At 52.8% G+C, this 25267-nt stretch overlaps 2 protein-coding genes across 2 annotated transcripts; one reads left to right on the top strand and one right to left on the bottom strand.

The window, feature by feature from the left end:
• Nucleotides 1-6812: 6812 nt before the first annotated feature.
• PRADC1 (protease associated domain containing 1) lies at nt 6813-11022 on the top strand. Its single transcript, XM_072628624.1, has 5 exons — nt 6813-7001; nt 9314-9414; nt 9808-9917; nt 10233-10400; nt 10561-11022. The coding sequence occupies exons 1-5, from the start codon at nt 6935-6937 to the stop codon at nt 10679-10681; spliced, it is 567 nt and encodes a 188-aa protein (XP_072484725.1). The 5' UTR covers nt 6813-6934; the 3' UTR covers nt 10682-11022.
• A 538-nt stretch (nt 11023-11560) lies between these two features.
• On the bottom strand, nt 11561-25141 carry SMYD5 (SMYD family member 5). The gene is made up of 13 exons (XM_072628521.1): nt 24940-25141; nt 23471-23579; nt 21870-22009; nt 19063-19184; nt 18578-18647; nt 17884-17988; nt 17356-17418; nt 15990-16060; nt 15342-15448; nt 15042-15098; nt 13736-13830; nt 13271-13341; nt 11561-13162 (listed from the first exon to the last, which is right to left on the bottom strand). The coding sequence occupies exons 1-13, from the start codon at nt 25033-25035 to the stop codon at nt 13021-13023; spliced, it is 1248 nt and encodes a 415-aa protein (XP_072484622.1). The 5' UTR covers nt 25036-25141; the 3' UTR covers nt 11561-13020.
• Nucleotides 25142-25267: the final 126 nt, after the last annotated feature.

Raw genomic sequence — 25267 nt, 5'->3', positions numbered from 1 at the left:
CCTCCCTTGGGACCTGCTTATTCTTTGTTACTTTGTAACTTTCACTTTGGATTCTTTCACCGCTGTTGCCCTGTACACTTTAGCCCTTATTTCAGTTGTTTCCTTGGCTCTGCCAGTTTCACTCTGTATCACCTCATGTAAGTCCTCTCATGCTTTTCTGTTTTCTTCATTTCCATTGTTTCTTACAGCACAATAATATGACATTCACAGATGAATTAACAGGAATTAACAAAATTAACACAATTTCTTAAAGCTATTAGCATTATTGTTCTTAACATGGGTCAGCAAAATTTTTTTGTTTTCTACCACTCTGATAACCATATTTCAATATAATTGATTTCCTGTGTAATATTAAGTATTTTATTTTACACGTTTAAAAATATGATTCTGAGAAGGGACCCATAGGCTTCACCAAACTGCCTGGGAGATTCAGGACCCCCTCAAAAAATATTAGAAACCCCTGATCTGAGCCTAATCTAGTTGAACACATTTTTAAAGATGAAACGGAGGCCTGAGGTTGAAGTGATCTACCCAATGATATATGCATGGCCTCTGACTCCAAAGTCAGCACTGTTTCCAGGTGAGGTTCTGCATATATTGTTGTCTGGGTCTTAGGAGATCCAAATTCAAGCTGCACGTCTGCAACGTGCTGGCTGTGTGACCCTGGGCAAGTCAGGTCATCTCCCTGAGCCTTAATTTCCTCATCTCTAAAGTGGTCATTGTGAGGTTCAAACGTATGGAAGTGGTTTTTTGCAAACCTCAAAGTAGTGTATAAATGTTGATTGCTCTTATCATTTGCGGAGTGATTGCTGTAATGACTGACCAAGGCTAACCTTGCAAGTGCTAAGCCCTCCCCAGTGCATCCTAATCAATACATGAACCAAGCCAGACAGCATTGACATATCTACTATACACCAGGCCCTGTGCTACACCCTGGGGATACAGAGACAGAAGGAAAATGGTGTCTACCCACAAGAAGCTTGCATTATAATGGAGAAGACTACATGGACATATTTAGATTTGTATATAACCTATACAAAAGAGATAAATGGGAGATAAACTTGGAGGGGAAGGCACTAGCTGCTGGAGGATGGGGGGGAAAGGCAATCAGTCTGACTTCTGAAGGAGGCCAAGGAAACAGAGAGGCAGGAGAGGAGGGGGGAAGGAGGAAAAGCTGGGAGGGAACAAAGCAAGTACAAAGGCACAAAAATGAGAGATGGAGCCTTGTGTGTAAAGAACATCAATTAAGCCAATATGGCTGGGTCAGTGAAGTATGTGGAGGGAGCTAATCAACCAAATTCCCTCCAGCTTATGAGCTTCAGGTATTATTGATATTGGCCCCACCTATTGTTGCACAGTTAGCTCTTCCATCTGATTTATTCACCTCTGAGAAAGGAGGGAATGTAGTTGGTGTAAGCAACACATTCAATCCTGCCACCTATCTCCATGAGATGGAAAGTGAGACTTTCGACTATGACTGTGTCATTTACTTGGATGTCTTGCTTTCACCCAGAGAGGACCTGAAGGAAAATCCTATAGAGGGAGTGAACTTTGACTAGTATACTGATGGATCTTGCCTCAGAAATGAGAAAGGAGACTTGGTTGCCAGTTATGGCATCACTACCTCCACAAAAGTTGATTGAAGCTTCATCACTACTTGATGCCTGTTCAGCACAGCAAGCTGATCTCAAGATAGTAGCCAGGGCTTGTGAATTAGGAAAAGGAAAAAAGACTAATATCTACGCTGATAACAAGTATGCATTTGGGATGGCACATGACTTTGGGATGCTATGGAAACATCAGGAGTTCCTCACTTCCTCAGGACAGCCTATTAAAAATCAGAAACAGATTTTCCAACTATTAGACTCTTTACTGCTTCTTCAAGGTGTAGCAGTAATTAAAATTCCAGGACACAGTCAATAAAACAGTATTTATGCTCATGGAAAGGGCTTGGTTGACTATGGGTCATCCCAAATGGACTTACAGTCCTCCCTAAGAACTTATCCCTCTCTATGATGGAACACCTTCATTCATTCAGTCATTGGGGAATAATAGACCAGCTAGTGGAACTAGCCTGAAAATATTGGTGGGAGAGTTTTCACAGAACTGTTGTCACCATCTATGAGATGTATCCCACCTGCCCCAAGCACACAGAATCTGAAGCCAGCCTGTGGTCAGTTTCTTCTCCCAGATGTGCTGTCTGAAACTTGGCAGATTCACTCCATTCAACTGCCACCTGCCCTTGGATACAAATATGCTTTAGTTATGGTCTGTGTGTTTTCCCAGTGGGTGGAAGTGATCCCCTCTCATACTGCCACAGCATCCAGGGTAGCAAAAATCCTTCTGGAAAAAAATCATTCCACTATGGGGGTTCCTAGAGAGATAGTTATATATCGATAAAGGTACCCATTTCACAGGAGCTTCATTAGCTAAGCTACTTTCATTCTGACCAGTTACTCAGCACCTCCATTGTGCCTATCATCCCCAAGTATCAGGAATGGTTGAATTAAAACCTCCCTTGGTAAACTCTCTGAGGAGCTAGGTATCCCTGGCCCAAAGCCCTTCCTTTAATCTTGTTAAGCCTTAGGACAAGACCATTTGGTTCCCATAAGTTCAGTCCCTATGTGATAGTAACAGGACACCCAATGCTACTGTACCCATGGGCAGGAAGCATAGCAGCCAAAGGCTCCCTCCTACAATACTGCATTGGGTTGGCTCCGAAAATATCCGAGATTTAACCAATTTGGTCCTACTCTTTAGAAACTCCAATTGAAATCAACCCCTGATCCAGCCTGATGACTGGGTATACTGGAAACATCACCTTCAAAAACACTCCTTGGAGCTAAGGTGGAAAGGCCCCTTTGAAGTCCTGCTCCCTACTCCCACTGCAGCCAAACTTTGGGGAGTAGAGTCCTGGATCCACCCATCACATCTCAAAAAGGCAGTAGCGCCCACTTGGGCATCCACACATGACCTGACCGTAAAGATTAAACTGGGTCCAAAGCAGCTGACATCTGAGGTGGACAGCTGTTTCTGAGACCCCCAGGATGAGAAAGCAACAACTGATGTAGACTGCCAACCCAAGAAACTGGACATGGGCTGAGCTTTACAGTTACTCCCTCTATGAACTAAGCCTTTTCCTCCTTGCTACTGTCCCCTCAATCTCTTAATGTTGATGGAAGTAACAGGTTTTTTTCTTTCACTTTTATGCTATATTTGTCTTCCTAAGTTGTGATTAATGAAAAATTTGCTATTTAAGGTAAAAATTCCTGGGACTGTAATTTTTTTTGAGCTTTGATTGCAGGAATAATTGTCTGAATTGTCACAAAGCCAATGATAGAAAATGGCATGTGTGGCACTCTGAGGACTGCTAAGGTGGATGTCTGCTCCTGGGAAAGGTTGTGAGGATGATTTAGGACACAGCCTAGCTAGAATCCTCCTGACTTTATTTTCCCATTGTGTTATTTCCTTTCAGGGAAAGGAAAATTCCCCCCTGGTTAATCCTGAACCTTGTTTTAACACTCTGCAACTACATGACTGACTGTTAGATATGACTCATGCCTGGAATCAGACAGAGCCAAGGGAATTTTTCCCCTGTTATATGATAACTATGTCCCTTTTTTGTTCTCTTTATACCAAATTTCTATAATCAAGAAAATTTTCAAAATCACGTTTCAAATGAATGTTCTTCATCGCCCTTCAAGGGTCGTTCAGAGCTTTTTGGCCAAAAGGAGAGATTGAGAAAGGAATTTATAATTTTCATATTAATAGGTATGATATGTGTATAATAATTTAGTTTTCTCAAGAGCTGCCTCTATGGCTCAGGATCGGAACTCACAATGCAGCTTAAATTGATTAATCAAAACTCTGACAATGTTCACGATCACTGGACCTTAAGTGAATCGAATCAAAGATTGTAGAACCTGTTCCCATCACAGACTCTGGTTCTGTACTCTAGGAGAGGTGGTCATAACCCCCAAAGAAGTGACTCCAGAATTGTTGCATTGAGGGACTTGTGGGTCTATTGTGGGAAACCACTAAAGGATTGTTTGTAACCCACCTTCCCCCCTCCTTCCCCACTTGTAATTTAAGTATATGACCTGTGCTTCACTTCAGTGAAGAAATTCCTCACTCTGAAACTGATTAAACTCCTTGTCTCTAGGCTTGCTTTGTGTGGTTCCCAGCATTCTCAGGTTAGAGACTGGCTTAGTAAAAATTCTGCTAACTAAGTAAAAAGGCTGAAAATATAGAATGGGGTCAGGTTGTGAAGAGTTTTAAATGCCAAACAGAAGAATTTATATTTTACCCTAGAGGTAATAGGGACTGATTGGAGATTGTTGAGAGGAGAGAGAGAGAGGGAGAGAGAGAATGAGAATGGAAAATGACAGGATCCGTCCTAGCTTTAGAAAAATCATTTTGGCAGTTATGTGAATGAAGGACTGGAGTGGGGAAGAGATTGAGACACCAGTTAGAAAGCCATTGTAACAGTCCAGGTAAGAGCAAGGAAATAAACATTTAGCACTTACTGTGCGCCAAGCATTATGCTAAATGGTTTACAATCATGATCTCATTTGATCCTCATAACAACCTTAGGAGAGAGGTGCTATTATTATTCCCATTATACATATGGGCAAATGAAGGCAGACAGAGGTTAAGTGACTTGCCCAGGGTCACACAGCTGGTAAGTATCTGAGGTTGAATTTGAATTTGGGCCTTCCTGACTCCAGGTCCAGCGTTCCACTGTGCTGTCTGCCTTCTATCTACTCTAGGAAACAGGTGCTATTATTATCCTCATTTTATTGATAAGGAAACTAAGGTTCAATGAGACTGAGACTGGACCAATAGTAGTAACAATAATAATTCACATCTATATGGGGCTTTGAGGACTCTCATTTGATCCTCACAACAACCCTCACAGTTTTTTGTTGTTTAATCATTTCAGTTGTGTCTGACTGTTTGTGACTTTATTTGGGGGGTTTCTTGGCAGTGATACTAGAGTGGTTTGCCATTTCCTTCTTCAGTTCATTTCACAGATAAGGATACTAAGGCAAACAGGGTTAAGTGACTTGCTCAGTGTCACACATCTCATGAATACCTGAGGCGAGATTTCAACTTAGGAATGTGAGAAATTCACTCTAGAAAGAACAACAATCCTTGTGAAGCCAGGAAAGTTCTCATTTTATTTTACATTTATTTTACATTCTTAGGGAATGGGTCCCTCCCAAATGCAGACTATACTTGCTCAGACAAATGTAAAGCTATTTATACTGTTTCCAATTCGAATTTCCCTCTTGTTCTCCATTGGCTAGATGAAACCTCCTGAACTTCCCACTTCATACTTTCTTACTTGACATGTTCCCCCTCAAATAGCTCATTAAGCATGTATACAAGCTTCAGCCCTTCTGAAGCCTGGCTCTGCGAGGTCACAGCTCTGATTAGAACCAGTCACCTCTGTGCACTGACAGATTGTTTGCCCTTACTACCATCTCCACACTTCAAATCTTTAATCTCTCCCTCTCTATTGGCACCTTCCCTTTTGCTTACAACATGTCCATGTCTCCCCCATCCTCAAAAAGCTCTCACCTGATCCTTCTGTTCTCATCCTTTATCTCTTCTGTCCTTTGTAGCTAAATTCCTTGAAAAGGCCACTTATACCATGTTCCTCCACTCTCTCCTCTCACTCTCTTCTTACAGTCTAGCTTTCAACTTCATCATGCCACCAGAACTGTTCTCTTCAAAGTTGCCAGAGGTCTCTTAGTTGCCAAACTCAATGGCTTTTCTCAGTCCCCATTCTCCCTGCAGCCTCTGATACTGTGGATCACTCTCTCCTCCTGGATCCTCTCTTCTCTCGGGTTTCAGGACACCATCCCATGATCAAAAACTCGGAAATTCCTCTACCTACCATAGTCTCCTCTCATTTCATCTCTTCCTGTGCCTCACTCCCCCTCCCAAACCTTTTCTTTATCCTCATGATGCCTTCTCATTTCTGAATGCATCAGTGCTGTCATTGGCCATGACCCCCACTGTGACAAGTGTCTTTCCTTAACAATCTGGACCCATTAATGAGTCAGTTGAACAACACACTGTCTTCTTTGCTTACATCTCTTGCTCTGCTCCTTTCACCCAAAGGTGAAGGTGGAGCTAGCCCCTGGGGACCAGCTTGTCAGTGGAATGGAGGTGGGGTGAGCACGTCCATCGTCTGTGCCATGGGTGCCTACCAGAGCAGGCCGGCAGCAGCGCACGTGCTGGGAATCTCTAGCCAACAACCTCCACTCTAGGCTCTGGGCCTTTCGAGACTCTGTGACCTGGGGACGGAGCTCTCAGGAGACTCCCCGTCCCCTCCGCCAGCACACGCAGCTTAGGGAACCTTACAGTGCGGAGGGCCTAGGCCCGAATATCTAGGTCCCCGTGCGCCCCTTGCGCAATTTCCTGCTTCCCGTTTTCTCGGGATAGGTTGGTAATTTCAAACAAAGTTGTAGAGGCGGGGGGAGGAGCCAGGATTAGACTTGGGCCCAATCAGATCTCAGCCCCTCTTCCCTTCCCCAATAGCTAGGGGATATCAGCCGGGGAAGGCTATTGACAGCTATTTTCACCAATCGACTCTCAACCACGCTCCTCGTTGCCACCAATGAGCACGGGGTGCAGGAGACCCGTGAAAGAAGGTGGCGGGAGGCGGGAATGGAGGATATCGTAAGGCATTGCATCCAATCACACCCAGGTCCCTTCCTCACCAACCAATGAAATAGAAGGGGCAGGAAGAGGCTGTCTATCGACTGGCGCCTTGTCCAATCAGGTCTCGCCTGCGGCTGCCCAATGAGAGTAGGCAGCGGGGGCCGTGGGCGGGTCAAGCGGAGCAGCTGTCAGGGGGCGCGCGGTCCGGCAAGGAAGGCGGCGGCGGCAGCCCCGGAAGCTGGTGTCCCCCGGCCGGCCCGAGATGGTCCGGGGCGTCGCGGGCTGGGGCTGCTTCTGGCTGTGGTGCTCCGCGTGCGTGCTGGCCCACGGTGAGGCAGGCCGGGCGGGGATGGGCGCCAGACGTGCCAGATGTGCTGGGGGGGGGGGCACACTGACCTCTGACCCAGCTCGGAGATCTGGGATCCCGGAGGGGGCCGGGCCTGGGGTCAGTTTCCTCCCGTCACGTGCCCGGGCACGGCGGGGGAGGGGCAGACCCTGCTTCTGCGGGTGACCCCGGGGACGCCTCGCGCAGGTCCTGGGATCCCGCTCGGGGCTGGGCCCCTCACCACCTGTCCGCATGACCTGGGACCAGGGGTGCCCAGGCTCCGAGCCTCGTTTCTGCCCCCTCCCTCCCCAGAGATGCGGGGCTGGGCTCGATGGCCTCCGAGGCCCCTCCCGGCCCTGCCATCTGGGACCCTCTCAAGTCGCTCCCTCTGCCCAGCCTCAGTTTCCCCCTCTGTAAAGTGAGTGGGTTGGCCTCCGAAGCCGCTTCCAGCCGCCCGTCCGACGGCGAAGGCGCTTCCTCCGCTCAGGCCTCAGTTTCCCTCTCCGATCCCAAGGCTAGCCTGTGGCCAGATGTGCCGGACGTGGCAGCGCGTAGAGCCCTGGGTGCCAGCCTTGCTTCGGACACTTATTGCTGGAGTGACCTTGGGCAAGTCCCCGAGGCCAGTGAGGAGTTGGGACTCAGACCTCTCCCCCATGCAGAGATTGGTGGCTCCGAAATTCTCTCCCAAAAGACAGCTTTCCAGCTGTCTGCTTCTTGGGGAGAAATCCGAACTAGGAACGGGGGGGTGCCAAGTGTGGACACGCCCAGCCCGTTTGGGGGGGCCTCCCTGTCGGGGAGGGGGCCGCTGGGCAAGCGGCCACCCTCGAGAGCGTGCTGAATGCAGGGCATGGGGTGGCCCTGCGGGCTCATTGGCCTCTGAAAATAGAGTCTGGGAGAGTTGTCTGGGGACACCGGCCGGGCAGGGTGGATGGGTCATAGCACTTGGCGCTCCTTCCCAAACCCCTCCCGGAGCTGAGGAAGGCCCCGCAGGGTCTGGGGGGCTGGTGGTGCTGGCTCCCCCCCTCTCCTGAGATAGGAAGCCTCTGCCCTAGATTACACAAGGCTCTGCTGGGGACAGTTCCCATTCTCTTGTCCTACTTGTACCACCCTGTCACCGGGCTCTAGGATGAGCCCCCTTCTCCCAGAATTTCCCAGGGTTCCTCTTCCTTCTCCAAATCTGTCACAGTACAAGTTGCATCCCTAGGACAGAATGTGAGCCCCTAAGCGGGGTATACACCTAAGGTTATGTAGGGCTTGGAATCAGGAGGACCCCAAATTCCAGCCCTTGTTTGGGTGACCCATTTGGGGCTTTCCTGGCAAAGATACTGGAGATGTTCACCATTTCCTTTTCCAGTTCATTTGACAGATGAGGAAACTGAGGTAAACAGGATGAAGTGACTTGCCCAGGGTCATGTAGCTAGTAGCTGACGCTAGATTAAAACTGGGGTCTTCCTGACACCAGGCCCAGCACTTTTTCCAGCTCATAAAATGAGGGGGTTAGACTCCATGCTCTCCTAGGTCCCTTCTGTGATGAAGGTAGGCATGAATCTTCACTCTGTCTATCCTCACCCCCAGCACAGTGCCTGGCACAGTTTTTGTTGAATCACTTGGTTTGTTTGTTTAGTAGCACAGATACCAAATGTCTATCTTGGCAACCTCAGGCAAATCACTTCCTCACTCTGGGGCCATTTCCTCTTCTGTAAAATGGGGTGGAGTTGGACTAGCTGGTCTCCAAAGCCTTTAGCATCCTAAAGATCTCATCGTAGTCTTTGGACTGGGTTCCCAGCCTGCCACATTTCCAGGCCCTGCCCTCCCTCTGTGGTTCCCACAGCAATACGGAGGTGCCTGGCAATTGCCTAACACGACCAGCATGATCCCCACAGAAACCTCTGCCCTGGAATTCCTCTTGTACACTGTCATCAGACCTCAAAACCCTTTGTAGCCCAAGGCTCAAAGTAGCCCTTCTGTTTGGGAAGTCTCACTCTTTTCCCCAACTTAGGTCCAACTTCTCTGGTCCAGTGAAGAGGGACAATGGAGATAGTTCTTCCATCTTCCACCACCTTAGCCACTGGCCAGACTGGGAATGGGAGAAGCTAGGATCCTGCTCTTCTCGTGCTGCGTGTCTGGATTCCGTAGTGGTCCATCCTGTCTCCCATTGCCTTCCCCCTCAAACTCAGAGCTCCCTTCACCTCAGGGACCTTTTTAGAGCTCAGGCCTGATGATATCCTTTTGGGTGAGGAGACAGGCTGGACCATGAGCACCCTGAGCTGTAGGGCTGGCTGGTCCCCCAGGCTCTCCCTCTCTGCCTCTCCATAGGTTTGCGCATCCATGAGTATCTGTATTTCCAAGTGCTGAGCCCAGGGGACATTCGCTACATCTTCACTGTCACTCCTGCCAAGGATTTTGGGGGTGTCTTCGTAAGTGCAGGCCTAAGACAAGGGAGCTTTGCTCCCTCTCCCTTCTGCCTGGGGGAATTAAGGATCAACTGCCCTTCTAATCCCTATAAAGGCTGGACCATCCCAGAGCACATCCAATGCTCCCTGAGGGGCTTATACAGTCCTAGGTACAGTGGAAGCTGGCAGGCCCTTCACTGAGTGCACTGAGTAATGAAAACAGGAGACCCAGGTTCTCCCATCCACTATTCCTATGACTTGCTGTGTGACCTCAAGCAAGTCATTCGCCCTTTCTGGAGCTACTAAGCCCTGCCCTGGCTGCCTGTGAGGATGCAGCTCCTGGCTGCCTCCCCTACCCCCCATTTCTACCCTTGGCTCTTTTCCTGTGGAGCTCTATGGCCTTGTCTTGTTTTGCAGCATACCAGATACGAGCAGATCCAGCTTGTCCCAGCTGATCCCCCGGAGGCCTGTGGACCACTCAACAACGGGTTTTTCATCCAGGACCAGATTGCCTTGGTGGAACGGGGGTGAGGGCCTGGCTTGACCAGGGGCGTGGGGTCTGATGGGGCAGCAGTGGAGGCATGAGGCCAGGAAGTCATTGGAGGTTGTTGGTGGGACCTCTGGGGGTTCCCAGGGTTATTTCCTTGGCATGCACTGGTTTTGAGGGTTTATCTGTGGGGTGTGGGGTTATTCACAGTTCTAGAACCAGTCTCTCTACATCCACTTTTGGGTTTCTTTTTGGTACTGGGGTGGACCTGGTGGGGGTCCGTTTTCTGAATTCTCCACACCACTGAGCCTGCTATCCTTCCTAATTCCTGATAGCCTTATCTTGTCTCTGCTAGGGGCTGCTCCTTCCTGTCCAAGACGAGGGTGGTTCAGGAACACGGGGGTCGAGCAGTGATCATCTCTGACAATGCAGCTGACAATGACAGCTTTTACGTGGAGATGATCCAGGACAGCAGCCGCCGAACTGCAGACATCCCGGCTCTCTTCCTGCTTGGCAGAGATGGGTAAGGGCACCCAGAGGGAGGCATGGGCCCTGCTAGCAAGGAGCCCATCTCTCACAGGGGAGATGGCCTTGACTTCTGTCTTATGAGGGGTCCTTGGATCACAGGAGGCCTGTCATACAGGGGACATCCAGGTGCAGCCTTCCCTTCCTTCTTTCCTCAGCTACATGATCAGACGCTCTCTCGAACAGCATGGTCTGCCCTGGGCCATCATCTCCATCCCTGTCAACGTCACCAGCATCCCCACCTTTGAACTGTTGCAGCCACCTTGGACTTTTTGGTAGAAGCGATGCCAGGGCCCCCAACCTCAAGACTCTGGACCCTGAACTTCTGCTGTTTGAGGCTGGCCAAAATGGGGGAAGGGAGCCATTTCTTGGGGACAGGCTGAGTGAAGAGGGTGTCCCATCCTTTGCCTTGGCTAAACAGACGTACAGCTGACCTCCCTCTATACCCTGCTCAAAAGATGCCTATAGCCAGGCTAGTCACAGGCTGAGGCAAAGGGACCAGGGAGGTGGGGGTGAAAAATGGTGCTGTTCTGCTGAAGGAGGGGCAAAAGGGGAAGCTCCTTCCCCCACCTTCTGGGCAGTCACCACTGTTAGCACAATAAAGTCTTCCTAGATTTTTAGTGGTGTTGTCAATTATCTGCCTGTCAGAATCGTCCTCTTTGAAGCTTCCAGAGCCCTTAGGGCTCCAGTCTGACTTACTCAACTACTCAAGGAAACACACATCAAGAGGGAAAGGGATGTGCCCCAGTGACCAGGCTCCTCCCCCAGGTACTGGAGGCAGGAGCATCCCCACACAGCAGGAGCGCAGGACCTGGGCTCCACGAATGTGTTTAAAAACAAACCAAACATTTCTCTAACAGTACTTCCACAGAATTGGTTTCTATGTGGGGACAATGATGCGTTCTCTCCACTTACAAAGTTATTAGGTGCAAATGTGATCATGTACCAGACGCACTCTATGAACCCCACAATGCTCTGTGCAGTTATTGTGGTTCCTGCTATAGTCCCCCAGCCTCCAGGAAAAAGCTGGAGGGTAGAGGGTACAGACCCATGAAGGGCTCCCTGAGGGCTGCAGGGTCAGGGGGAACTGAGGGGGAGCCCTCCCAACATAGCTGGCTGGGCCACACTGACCCTGGAGACACTCATCCATACAGAGCAGCCTGTTCATCAGTCACGGTTTATTGAGAACACTGAATGGTGGGGAGGATGGTGCTCAGCACAGGAGCGAGCACCAGACACAACAGGGGAGAAAGGGGGAAACAGACATGTGACATCCCCTCCTCAGGGTGGGGGCAGGGGACAGAGAGAGGAAGGATAAGGGGACAGAGGAGGAGAAAGAGAGGAGAGAGGGATGGAGGGAAGGAGAGGGAAAGAGAGTGGGAGAAAGGTAGGGGGGTGGCACAGCACATCCTTTCACACAGCACAACAAGGAGTGATTAAGAGACCTGGGAGTGCCCACTGACCTCTAGATGATGGAGCTGGGGCAGATGGCCCAGACCAATCTAAGCCCAAGGGAGGGGGCAGGCACTGATTATATCCCTGGGGAAAGCCAGACACTTGGTACTGGGGGGAGGAGAAAGGCAGGTCAGCAGGATGAAGAGCCCCAGAGAGAGCCACCCTAGCCCTTGGCTGGCCACCACTGCCCTCCTTTGCTTGGTTCCCTAGGTCCCCACTGTTAACAAGTCTGCACAGCACCAAAGGTGGGAAGGAGATGAGGGAAGAAGAAATGGCATTGGCATTGCAAGAAAACCAGCTCCCAGAAGCCTCTGTGATTGGAGGCCCAAAGCAGAGGCTATCAACACAAATGGCCTCCAAATACGAAGGGTGGGGGGCAGGCAAACAGGGGCTCCGCCCCACCCCACGAGGAGACCCAGTTCTCACCCTAAATAATCCTAGGCAAAGAGCAAATGCTCAGCCCCTGTGAGCGCCCCAGGCCCCCAGGCTGCCAATAGGGGCTGATCCCTACCTTTTCAGTGCAAGACTCAAGTCTACCCCCATACCCAGTGTGCTCCAACCACCACCCCTGCCCAGACAGGGCAGAAAAGGCACAAGATGAGATTCTGAGGGCTAGGGGAAGGAGCTTCGAGGCCTGACTGCGGGGCTGAGGAGCCCCCAGACGGGGAGGGAGGCAAGCCCAGAAAGGGCCTGGAGGGGGAAAGCCCTGCCAAGCAGAACGGGCCTGCAGCCATCCCCACTGAGGCCAGAGAGAGCCTCTGGAAGAGAGGTGAGGCTGACTGATGCTTCCTCAGTGGAGGCCCCACACTGAGAGTGCCCAATAATTCAGCTGTGATACTTTGTTCCCAAAATAAATAAATCAATTAATAGGCTGGGGGAGGCAGGAACTCCAAAAACCTGTTGCCAATCCTGGCCCCAGGGAGGTCTCTCTAGAGAGATAGGGAGTTGGAGGGGGGCCTGGCCCCCTACCTAGGCTGCCCCTCCACAGGTCCAATGTTCTTGGTTTTCCACACGAGACTCACAACTCCCCACTCCCTGGGCAGCCAGACTGGGGGGCAGGGAGGCCAGATGCTCCTCTCAGAATGGGGAATGAGGCTGGGGGACAGCTCCCAAAGACCCCTTTCCTGCATGAGGAGATTGGGGTGAGGGCCAGGATCAGGACATCAAACATCAGTCATCTCGTCCTCCAGCTCAGCGTCCTCGGGCTCACCCTCCTCCTCCTCCTCTTCCTCCTCCGAGGTCACACTGGGATCCTCAGCCTCAGCCAGGCATTTGGGGCAGGAGCACACAAACAGGTAGTTTTCCCTGCAGAGCATAGAGCCAGGTATTCAGGGGCCCTAGAGACTCAAGCCCCCTCCCTTACTGCTCCCATCGCCCTCAGATGTCCCCCCACCTCTTTCCCTTCTGGAGTACCTGAGGATCTTGTGGCGGCTGTGGCGGCTCCGCTCTCGCTGGCAGCAGTCCAGGTAGCTGATGCAGATTTCCTAGGGAATGGGAGTGGATGGACAAAGAGACAGAGGAGGTTCCTCCCCTCAGCCTGAGCAGGAGGAGGAGCTGGGGCCACTCCCACCTTGTGACCCACCCAGGGAGGGTGAGCTGGACATAGTCTGTGAGCCACCCCCCATCTGCTCATTACCCGGGTCCAGAATCAGTCCCGGTGCCAGCCAAGAACAAGAAGGTGGGGGGTGGGGAAATCCAGGGGAGCCAAGGCTGACTTGGAGGGAGGCCCATGCGAGCCAAGGGTCAACTCCATGGGGCTGTCCTGGAGGAGGGCTGAGGAGCGGGAGGAGCAGGTAGAGCGACGAGAGCAGAGGTGGGGAGCTCAGGCCCCAGACAGCCTGGCCCCCACCACCTGCGCACTGGCCACACCCTGGTTACCTCTCCAGACTTGATGTCCTCCAGAGCTGTGACATGGAGAAGGAAATTGTTCTCTGGGAAGGAGGTCTCTGCATTGGGGACACAGCTGTGGTTGCCTGAGAAATAAGGGGGGTCAAGAGGATGGTAAGTTAGAGAGAGAGAGGGAGAGAGGGAGGAAGAGGGGGAGGAGGGGAGAGAGCGAGAGAGAAGGACAGAGAGAGAGTGAGAGAGAGGGAGGGAGGGAGGGAGGGAGAGGGAGAGAGAGAGGGAGGGAGAGAGAGGGAGAAGGAGGGAGAGAGAGGGAGAGAGAGGGAGAGAGAGGGAGAAGGAGGGAGAGAGAGGGAGAGAGAGGGAGAGAGAGGGAGAGAGAGGGAGAGAGAGGGAGAGAGAGGGAGAGAGAGGGGGAGAGAGGGGGAGAGAGGGGGAGAGAGGGGGAGAGAGAGAGAAAGTGAGCAGGTGCTACCACCAGCCCATCTCCCCTGGCCCCGCTGGATTCTCTGCAGAGGGCCCAAGATCACCCACCCTTGTGGGATCCCAGGCTCAGGGCAAGCAGGAACCTATGAGCAATCCTTGTTTTACAGATGGGGAAGCTGAGGCCAAGGTCATCCAGATAGTCCTCCACCTCCAAAGCCAGCATTATTGCCATGGAGAAAGGGCAAGAGCAGCTGCTTCACTGTCCTCTGGGTCCCCAGGGTTACACAGTAGGTGCTTAATAAAGTCTTCTTGATTCACTGACACCAAAAGCCCAGCCCAGCCCAGCCCACCCCAATCTGGAGAGGCTCTTGACTGGCTGAGAGCTGGGTGCGAGGCTGAGCCCCTGACATTTGAGAGAAGTGAATGCTGTGCTCAAGGGCATGTGCAGCTGGCACGTGCATCCTGGGTCCCTACCTTCCCATGCAAGCTCCCACAGCCCACACCATAACCTGAGACAGCCTCTGAGCCTGGGATACATGGACCCAGACTTTGTGGGGTGCATTTTCAATGACCTCTAATTGAAACTGAGCATTTCCTTCACTTTTTTAAAAAACCATCCTTCTGAGGAAGGGTCCAGACATTTCACCAGACTTCCCATGTCTGGGTGGCACATGAGCCCACAAAGGGAAGGACATCTGGTCCCCCTCAGACACTCCCTGAGACCTGGCAGGTGATGCTCTGCTCCCCTCCTGCTTAGTAGTCAGGGATGCCCACAAAGGCCTGGCAGGCACATGGCTCTGTGGAGTGGGCAAGGAATAGATTCCCTTCCTCCCCTTGTGGGGGGCCAGGCCGTTCATCACACACTGTGGGGGTTCAAAGCTACTGAGCCAGAGATGTGCCCCAAATGACTCACAGCAGCTCTGGAGCACGAAGAGCCCGGATCCTTCACAGTTGAGGAATTCGCCGCTCACTGTAAGACAGACAGACACAGGTGTGGCAGCAGGGAGGCCAGGAGGGCATTACCTGACCTAAGCTCTCTTCCTCCATGAACGCCTTGCCTCCCACCTGCCTGGCACCCTTTCCAGTCCAACAACAGGCCCCAGCTGTCCAGATGTGACAGTGCTGGGCATGTTTCCAGTCTGGACATCATGTTCCCATAAAACAAGGAGCTGTGTGTATAGGGAGGGGGGGCAAACAAGCAGGCCCCACCCACCTCTCTCGATGTCCTTGTATAGCTGATCAATGAACGCATCCAGCTGCTCGCGCTCCTGGGGCTTCAGCTCCAGGGAATCACAACCATGGACCCACTGACTCAGCGAACTGGGGGACACAGAACAAGCCAAGCATTGGTGGATGAAGGGTCCCCACTTCCTCAAGAGTCCCCCACCCTCTGCCAGCTGATACTGTGGCTGGGGGAGGCACGGAAGGCGCTGACCCAGACGGCCAACACTGAGAGGCCAAAAACAGAACAAGAACCAAACCACAGACTGTGGGAAGAGCTGAGGGGCAGGCCCCAGACTCAACTTTCATCTGTCTTTGGTACTGGCTATTTCACTGTGGTATTGTGAAGCCCCCAGTAGATGGGCACTCTAGCTCAGGGCACATTCAGGGCCTGCCTCCTGAACAGTCTGTCCCCAAAAGGCACTCAACCCAGCAGTCTCTTCATCCCTTGTTGGTGCCAGGGACCTCAGAGAACAGAGGGAACACCTCTCACTGTCCTGGGTCCCCCACTCCAGGTCCAGCCCAAGGCTCTGCCGAAAGGACATGCTCAGTGAAGGGGGCTGACCAACCTTCCACCACTGCCTGGCCCACTGGTCAATGGGAGACAGCCACCTTCCCCCCCAGCAGATGTCCTCATTACCTGGTCCCAATTCCTTGACCGTTTGTCCCAACAAGAGCAAAGAGAGATCGGAATCCATCTGGCGTAAACCACTGTACGTTAAACCCAGAGGAAAGAAATGAGAAAAGGAGGTCACGGCCCAACTATGGCCTCAGCACGTGCCCAAGAAAGCTGCCCTCCCTCCGCCCAAAGACCACTCCTCAGTCTCTAGGCCAAGTTTTGCGCTCTCTCCTGAGAGGCTGACTGTGCCAGCCTCAAGCCCCTCCCAGGCTGAGCCCAAAGGGATTTTCCCAAAGCCAGGCTATGTGATATCCTCTCTTCTCAGTGAGCCCTGGGGGCTCTTCATTGCCCCCAGGATCAAACATAAACTGCTGCCTGGCTTCTGAAGCCCCCATTAGCTAGCCAGGCCCTTGCTCCCTGTCCAGTCTTCTTTCCTTACTCCCCCTCATGGGTCCCCATGGCCTCCTGCCTGTTTCTGCAGCCCAAGGGCACCAATGCATTGACTGGACCCTCTCCTCTGTCTCTTGGTCTCCCTGGCTCAAATCCTCGCTTTGGCAGGAGCCTTGTCCTAGCCCTCCCACAATTGCTAATGCCTTCCCTTCTTCAACTGCCTTCCTTCTGCTCTACAAATCTCGTGTGTACCTGGGTACCTGCTGTTTCCCCCTTTACATGAGAGCTCCTGGAGAGCAGGAACTAGATATGCATTTCTTTGTTCCCCCAGCACTCAGCATGGTGCCTGGCATGCAGCGGGCACTTAACCAATACTTATATTAACTGTCATCTACTGCCATCCTACACCTTGAACCCCGGCCTGTCACTCTTCAGTGTAGAAAGTAAGGCAGCAGACAGGTTGGGAAGCCTCAGAGTTCAAAGGGTTGGCTGAAGATGGGGAGGTCAGTCTGTTCTGGCTTTGGCTTGATCAGTGGGGCCAACAGCCCCCACTGGACTTCAACGCAGCTGACCTCCAATCCTGAATCCCTTCTCCACATATAGCGGATACCCAGGAAATGCCAGGAGGGGACAAGCCCCCAACAAAGGATTATTTCCACATCCTATGCCACCCCAGTTTTAAGAGACTACAGGAGTCAGTCTGACATCAGCCAACTCCACAAATCAAGAAACCCCAAGGAGGATGTGGGAAGCCAAGTGGCGTAGTGGATAGAGCTCCAGGCCTGGGTTCAAGTCTGGCCTTAGACACTTACTGGCCGCATGACCCTGGGTAAGTCACTTAATGCTGTTTGCCTCAGTTTGTTCATCTGTAAAATGAGCCAGAGAAGAAAACAGCAAACTGCCCCCAGTATCTTTGCCAAGAAAACTCCAAATAGAGCCATGAAGGGTCAGACAGGACTGAAATGACTCCACAACAGCCATGGCAGGGAGGACTCACCCGGCTGAGGTGTTCTTCATACAGAGCCTCGGTAAAGAGCCGTCTCAGAAGCTCTAACTGACCCTGATGGGGGAGGAGGGAGCAGAGATGAGAAAGCTCCTGGTCATCTACAAGTCCAGGACAGTCTTGGCACGCCACCTCTCCGTGGCCCCTCCACCTGGCCCCCAACTCTGACTTAAGTGTAATCCCTCCACCCCAACTTCTCAGCCACTACAAGAAGTCTGTACCAAACCAATGAAGGCCTTGAGTTTAAAAAAAATCTTAGGATCCCAGTTACAGAGCAAGAAAGAGTCTCTGAGGGCATCCAGACCAACCCCCTCATTTTACAGAGGAGAAAAGGGGTCCAGGGGAGCAACTACAGGCAGACCCAAGAGGCCTGCAGTGTGGCCTTCCTGCCTCTAGTCCTGATCTCCCTGTCAGGTGACTCAGAGGTGGGGGCCCATCAATATCCCCTGTCCCCCAAGACCAGACAGTTTGGACTGAGGCTCCTCCAGCAGAGCAAAGCCTGGCAGAGGAGCCAGGACTGACCTTAAACTTGTCTCCCAGGAGTTTGTGGACAATCTCTTCCTCCTCATTGGCTGTTTTATTACAGAACTGGGAGAAGAGTTTGATCCAGCGCTCCTTATCCTTTGCCTACAGGGTACACACACACATACAGAGCACAGAGTTATGTGGCCTCAGGCTAATGTGCTCCCCCACCCCAGGGCCCCACTGGCACCTACACTGTCCTCCCCCCACCCCCCAAGGGCCCCACTGGCACCTACACTGTCCTCCCCCCATTCCCCCAGGGCCCCACTGGCACCTATACTGTCCTTCTCCCACCCTCAGCAAATAGAAGGATCACAGCATGGCTCAGAAACCCTGGAAAGGGGGCAAAGAGCTGTTGGGGGAGGGACTGAGCTGCAGTGGCCAATCTTACACTTCTGTGCCCACAACTTCTTTTTATTATTATCGAGCCAGGAGTGAATCAAACTCAGTCTCAGACACCTTTGTGGGGGAAATCTCCGTAACCTTCCCCTTGGTGGGCCCAGGGACAGCAGGGTTCATGGCCCACATCTGGAGGACCAGACATCTCAGCCCCTCCTGCCTCTAGGGCCTGCCCAGCACCCCCCATCACCCTCCCACTGACAGCTGAATTAAGGACATCCTGGAGTGAGAGCACACCCCTGGGCAGTTCAAGGCTGGGTACCCTGGAGGAGGAAGAGGAGGAGGGGACATTCACCTGCTTCACAGTTGCCACCATCCGGGCCATCAGCATGATGCTGGCTGTCTCAGGAGGGTAGTGGACACTCCTGCAGGGGGAGAAACAAGCCTGGGTCAGGGAGTTCACCTTCAAGACGAGAGGGCCTGGGAATGATTGTTTTCACCTCAGCAGCCAGGCCCAAGGTAGGCCTCGCTGACCCTGAGGACTTCATCCTTGCAGAATGGAAAGGGACAGAAGGCTCTTGCCCTGGTGACCACATCTGCTGGGAGGGTCGGGGAGAAGTGGAATCTGTAGCTGGCTGAGGTGCCCTCCAGCAGACCCTCAGCCCAAAGAAGGATCCAGCCCTCTTGCCTATGCCAACGTCCTGGGCCGGCTGGATAAGAACTGTAGAACAGACTCCTCCTCCAGGCCCAGGGAGGCCACAACAAAGGATGTTCTGGGAGAGTGATTTGAAGGGAAGGAGGGAGAAGGGGAGATGGTTAGGGAGCAGTGGGGAGGCTGACCTCCAGGCCTCCTGAAGTTTGTTGAGAGGATGCTCGGGGTCATTCTGGGAGGGGCCCAGGCACAGGGCTCGGTGATACTGCTCCAAGGCTGCCTGGCGACACTCCACACTACAATATGCCACCTGCCAATCAGAGGGGAGGGTCTATGAAGGCCCTGCGTCAGAGGAATCATCATTCACTTAACAGTAAGCATTTGCCACTGGGATATGGGAGAAGAAGAGTAAGAAAGGAAAGGAAATAGAATGGGGGGACGGAGAGAGGCAGAAACGTTAACAGGCCTGCCCTGTTTATGGTCTATGAGGGAAGGCAGGATGGATAGATGGCTGGCATTTGTTGAAATAAACTGAAATTATGCAATGCTAACTCTAAATGTGCACTGCCCCAAGGAGGCCCAGAGGAAGAAGATGATCCCATGATCCTAAAAGTGTTCCCCACAAAATGGAAACAGCCATTTTCTCAGAGCCATGACACCTTCAGGGCAGGTGTCAGTAGCACGCTTCCATTCTGGACTGTCCTGTACAGACCAGCCACAGTACCTGAGTCATTTGGGTAGGTCTTACTTTCCTGGACCTTCTCATTTGTCTCTAGCTCCTCCAGCATCAAGCTCTCCATAATGCATACAACAAGCACATAATAAATAATTTGGTAGCAATGCAAACACGGAGGGGGCTTAGATCTCCTACTTAGGAATTTCAGATGAGCGGGTGGGGGAAGGGAGAGATTCAGATAGAAGAGGAAGACCCAGCCTTGTCTTCTAGGTTATAAAGGACTCTGCGAGAACCTTGAGCAACAGAAAAGGGTCAGTTATTTTTATTAACGTCATTGATCAATAACATCTGCTATTTCATTCGATCCTACCCCTACTACCACCAAACCAAGACGGTGAATCTGAGGCACAAGAAGAGAATAAAGTCACATTCAGGTCATTCATGATAGAAGGGTCTGGGAGGGAAGGCGACAGAGGAGACAAACAGGACTTATTGACTGAAATGGTGAGATGCATGGTGCCAACACTGGCAGAATGGGCTGGGTTCAAAGCCTGGCTGCCCACTGCCCGCCTGTGTGACCTTAAGTAAGTCACTGCCTTTTCTGGCCTCAGTCTCCTCAGCTGTAAAATGAGTTGGACTAGAAAAAATCCATTCTAGCTCTGTATTGATGTTTCTGGGAGCCTAGGAAATGTGCCAACTGGGGGGCACCAACATCTCTCTCCAATACCTGCCTCTACTTGTAGCTAAAACCTCCAGGATGAGTACAAAAACTCTTGGAGAGCAGGAACTCTCCCTTTATATATTTCTTCCCTTAGCACTCAGTACAGTTCTCTGCCCTTAGTAAAGGATTAATAAACCCTTTTCTTCATTCATTTATTCATTCCTTCCTGGAGGATTCAACAGCAGGGCCCCAGCTTGGGTGGAGCTCACAAAACTGACAGAGCTTTAAACAGAGGCCAATCTGACCTGAGCTGTATGTCTGTCATATGAGGATCACTGAAGAGACTAGCACTAGGTCAGCTATAAAAGGTCAGATTCTTCAACCATAACAACCCCATACAAACACCCAAAGCCTAGAGGAGCCACAATCTGCAGTGGGGGAAGGCATACACAGAGGAAATCAGAGACTCCTTCAGGACCGAAGCTGGCCATCGCTTTGCCTAGGGTTGGCTCTAATCATGGGCCACTCACAGCTTCTGAGCCTCATTTTCCTCTGTGCAGCAGTGATGGCTGCACTGGCAACCTCATTAGACTAAGGGGCAGGGTGTGCTGAGGTCACATACCAAAGCTCTTTGCAGCATCTCAGGAGCCTCAGAAATGGGAGCTGTGATTGGGATGATTACAGAAGAGCTGTTCCCAATCCTGTGGGAGGGAGCTCAGAGGGAAATGGTTCTGGAACAGCCATTGCTGCCCCGCTTAGGTTCCTGTTTAATGCTCTGAGGCCTGTGGCCCCAGGGAAGAAGGGAGAGGAGCCAGAGCATCCTCCAGGGGAAGGGGGAGAGGGGGCTCAGGGAGCTCCCATCAGTACCTGGACACAGCCAGAGGGGCAGGCAGGTCCAACAGGTCTGCCAATCACTAACCACAGGGCTTGGAGGCAGCTGAGTATTAAAAAGACTGTGGCCAGTTATGGGCAATGGGTCTGTGAAGTCCAGGCCAAAATACTGGCTGAGCTCTCCGGGATGTGTCATGGTCTTTCTCAGAAGGTATTCAGTAGGCGCTCCAGAGATGTGTCACCACCTAATCTATACTGATGACCATGGCCGAAGGTCACCCAGGAGACCTCCCCTTCTGGAGCAGACAGAGCCTGGCATTTTGGTCCCAGACCTGATCTTCCTGACTCGGCCAGGCTTCCCTGACAACATGTTGTGGACGCTGCCCTGTAAGGCCTTGTGATTCCACTATGGAATTACTGTCCTTTTATAGGTGCCATAGGTGAATTCTTATAACTGTTGTGTGTTCATGACTGTCACCCGTGCTCTCACTAAGCACTCAGGGGGAACCTCAACTCAAACCCTGCTTCTCCAAGAAGAAAATCAACCCCCTCATTTTGCAGACAAGGAAACCGAGGTCAGAGAGGACAGCCTCTTCACTGGGGTTGCTCAGCTACTAAGTACCTTGCCAACCATGAGACCCTGGTCAGACAACCTCTCAGAGACTCAGTCTCCCCATCTATAAAACAGGAAAACAGATGCCAGCAGGCCCTACCTACCAGGACTGCTGAAACATCAGAAAAGCGCTTTGTGAATGTGACAATGCCACTTGAACACCAGTTGTAAGTCCTTCCCTGTGGCCCCCCCTCCGCCCTCGGCCGAGTCTCACCTGGCAGTGAGGACACATCTGGTGGAGGTCCTTCCGAATGCTGCACTGCTCAGGGTGGGGCAGGGGGCCACAGGACCTCCCCGACAACCTCTGGGCATTCTCCTCCGCAGTCTCCAAGGCCCGGAGACAGTGGTCACAGGCTGGTGAAGGAGCCACACACAGAAGCTCAGTTCCAGGCTCTTGCCCCACCAGGTGCCTCATCCCAAAACCTCTCTCAAAAATCCCTATCTTCTGAGAAGATTCCCCTGGCCACCCCTCCCCCTCATCTCACGAATCTTTTAATCTAACAGACTCAGCACTCAAGGATGCTTCTCCCTCCCTGGTTCCCCCATTGAGGACAGGGACCATCTTTCCACAGTCAGCTCGGGGTGCCCCAAGGAACGTTTCCTCCTCTTTCTCTTCCCTCATACCAGCACCACTGGCCTGCCCCACGAGTAGCAGCAAGTACTGCCAGGCTCTCCTCTGGAGTTTTAGGTTTCAAAACGCTGCCAGCTTTCCACCACAGAATCAATTTAGTCAACATTAAATTCCAAGGATGTCTGGACCCATGAATGAAGTACAGGGTTGGCTGTTAGACCAGACCTCTCAAGCCCTGCCTGGGTTACTAGATGTGTGTCCACAATTACTCCCTGAGCCTCAGGGTCCTGATCTGCGGCACCTGCCCCAGCTGCACTGGAGGCCTCTGATGAAACAGAGGAAGACTGTATCCCTCAATAGAAACGCAAGTCCTAAGAGGTAGAGTGATGGATCGGAATTAGACATACAAAGATATGGGTTCCAATCCTGCTTCTGACATGCCCTGGATGTGTAACCCTGGGCAGCCCTCCGAGGCAGTTAAGACCTTCATAGACCAAGCTGGCACCATTCCTACAGGGATCTCCCTGCACTGATCTCACCAGTCAGGTAAAAAAACCACCTGAGACCCCTAAGAGCATACATGCTGCTGCCAGTGTCTGCCACACTCTTTCCAAACTCTCAAGCTCGATGCTAAACTTCTTGGGTCATTTAAAGAGGAGGAAACTCAGAGAGCGGATGATCTGGCCAGTCAAGACCCAAGATCGGGTGTCACTGAGATGGATAAGGAAGCAGGTTGGCCCAGGGCCTCAGTCAGTGCTCACATCCCTCTTTTCTCAGCAGTGGCCAAGGGGCCTGAAGACTAGTCAGTCTTTAGCAGGGGACCAGGTCCCTTGAGAGAAATGAACCAGACTCCATGTCCCTCCCTATTTCAAAGCCCTGACTCCCTTTGGGCCAACCACTGCACTGCAACATCCTGGCTGAGGACAGACCTCAGTGATGACTGCTATGTCCCTGAGCTCAGGGAAAGCACCTGTCTGCCCCAGGCTCCAGACTGCAGCCTGGTCACAGGCCCATGAGTCTACAGGCCCCTCAGTGGTTTTGCCACAATCCCATCACTATAATTTTACAAGTACCAATCAATCTTCATGATATAATGAGTGTAACAGGTGCAATTTTACCCCAGAGAAGAAAGGCATTTCATCACAAAGATCTACAACCAGCCCACACACCCCAGGATACTGGCAGGAACATGTGGCAGCAGGCACAAGGGAACTCCCGAAATGAGTATGAAGAGGGCAGCTCACCTTGATAGCGGTAAAGTGCATTCCAGAGGAACTGAGAGGCCACCAGAGGCCTCTCCACAAAGATGGTCTCCCCTTTCTGGATGGGCCTCGTAGCAAAGAGCCCCTTCCCCTGGAGAGGAAGAAGAGAAAAGATGGCTTTTTGTAACTGTGGGGCTTAGCTCAGCACTACCAATGCACCTACACACACACAAGGATACAGAGAGGCAAAGACAGTCCCTGCCCTCAGAGAGCTGAGGATCTAACAAGGGGCAGGAAGAGAACAGAGAAACAAACAGACAAATCAGGATATTTTGTTGTGGTTCGGTCATTTCAGTTGTGTCTGACTCTCTGTGACTCCATGGGGGGTCTTCTTGGCCAAGATACCGCAGCAGTTTGCCAACTCCTTCTGCAGCTAATTTTACAGATGAGGAAACTGAGGCAAAGAGGGTGAAGGGACTTGTCCGGGGTCATACGGGTAGTGTCTGAGGCTAGATTTGATTCCAGGGTTGGCACGCTATCCACTGTGCCACCTAGACAAGAAATTGCTGATGTTTGTCCCCTATTTTCAGAGTGTGTGAATTAGATTTAAGCGAAGCAGAGCTGCACAGTCCTCAGCCTCACTCTCTCCTCCCGAGGCTCTAACAAAATTCCGGACAACTGGCGGTGGCCCAGGATGCAGCGGATGACCCCGGCATCTCTGAGGTGCAGTCACAGAGAGTGGGGGAGAGAGGAAGAGGAGGATGACAGGGAGTCATCGCAGAGGTGGTCACTAAATCTATGGGAACTGAGGGAGGGGCGCAGGGGCCGGGCCGGGCCTGGGGGACCCCAAGGCTGCCTCCCAGCTCCGGGGTCCTGGGCACGAGGGTCACGGAGGCGACAGGCCAGGCGAGCCTCCAGCAGCGAAGCCGTGAGGGGGATGGGGGGTGGGCAAGGAGGAAGGGGCAGGGGAGAGGCGCGGGCCATGGGGTGACTGACTGCTCCCCATCCCCCTCCCGGCCTCGGCGGTCCTTAGGCCGGGGTCATCCCCACCCCTTCCTCCAGCACTTAGGTAAGGCCCGAGGCACCGAATGACGGGGCGCTGCCTCTCCTGGGGCTCTGCGGCGATGTGGGAAGGGGCCAGGCCCTAAGGAGGAGGGGGCGGGAGGGGGCGCAGAGGCCCGGGCCTCGGGGGAACTGGGGGTGCTACAGCCGGATTCCAGGCATGAGGCCGGCCCTGGCAAAGGCCCAGAAGTGGGAAAGGCGAAGCCACGCGTGAGAAGCAGACGAGGCGGGCAGACCGGAGGAGCAGGGGCAGGGGGGGCCCAGCAGGGGTCCGGCTGGACAGGGTGGGGGAGGAGCCCGCTGGAGGCGGGGAGCATCGGGAGCCACGGCTGGGGCAGGAGCCGCGTCAGGGTCGGCCGCAGCAGGGGCGGCCGTGGGGGCTGGGGGAAGGGCCGAAACCGGACTGGTGCCTGGGGCTCCGGGACGGCTGGGCCCCGGGACCGCCTCACCTTGGCGCTGCTCACGAAGCAGACCTCCACGGGGCCCCGGGCCGGGCCCGCCGCGCCCACGCAGAAGGAGAACATGTCGCACATGGAGGCCGCCATCTTGGGGGGGCGCTGGCACCGCCCTCTGACACCTGACCCCACGCCGAGCGGCTCTCCCCGCGCACGCGCTGCTCGGTTCCCCGACCCGCCCTCTCCCCTCCCCCATCCCTCGCATGGCCCCGCCCTCCGCTCGCGTTCCCGCCCACCTCACTCTCATTCGGCCTCTCTGACCCCGCCCACTCTTCCTACCAAGCACCGCCCCTTATCTGGCCCCGCCCCTCCCCGGTCTCCT

This window comes from Notamacropus eugenii, chromosome 1, assembly GCF_028372415.1.
Source record: "Notamacropus eugenii isolate mMacEug1 chromosome 1, mMacEug1.pri_v2, whole genome shotgun sequence".
In the NCBI taxonomy this organism is placed as follows: domain Eukaryota; kingdom Metazoa; phylum Chordata; class Mammalia; order Diprotodontia; family Macropodidae; genus Notamacropus; species Notamacropus eugenii.
This window is presented reverse-complemented; position numbering and strand designations above follow the sequence as displayed.

Coding starts and splice junctions, on each gene's coding strand:
- SMYD5 (XM_072628521.1), bottom strand. CDS start 25,035: ATGGCGGCCTCCATGTGCGACATGTTCTCCTTCTGCGTGGGCGCGGCG. Junction 22,010..23,470: donor TGCACTTTACCGCTATCAAG/GTGAGCTGCCCT, acceptor CTCCTTCACCAG/CCTGTGACCACTGTCTCCGG. Junction 15,449..15,989: donor GGTCAAGGAATTGGGACCAG/GTAATGAGGACA, acceptor TGTGTCCCCCAG/TTCGCTGAGTCAGTGGGTCC.
- PRADC1 (XM_072628624.1), top strand. CDS start 6,935: ATGGTCCGGGGCGTCGCGGGCTGGGGCTGCTTCTGGCTGTGGTGCTCC. Junction 9,918..10,232: donor ATTGCCTTGGTGGAACGGGG/GTGAGGGCCTGG, acceptor TGTCTCTGCTAG/GGGCTGCTCCTTCCTGTCCA. Junction 10,401..10,560: donor TTCCTGCTTGGCAGAGATGG/GTAAGGGCACCC, acceptor TTCTTTCCTCAG/CTACATGATCAGACGCTCTC.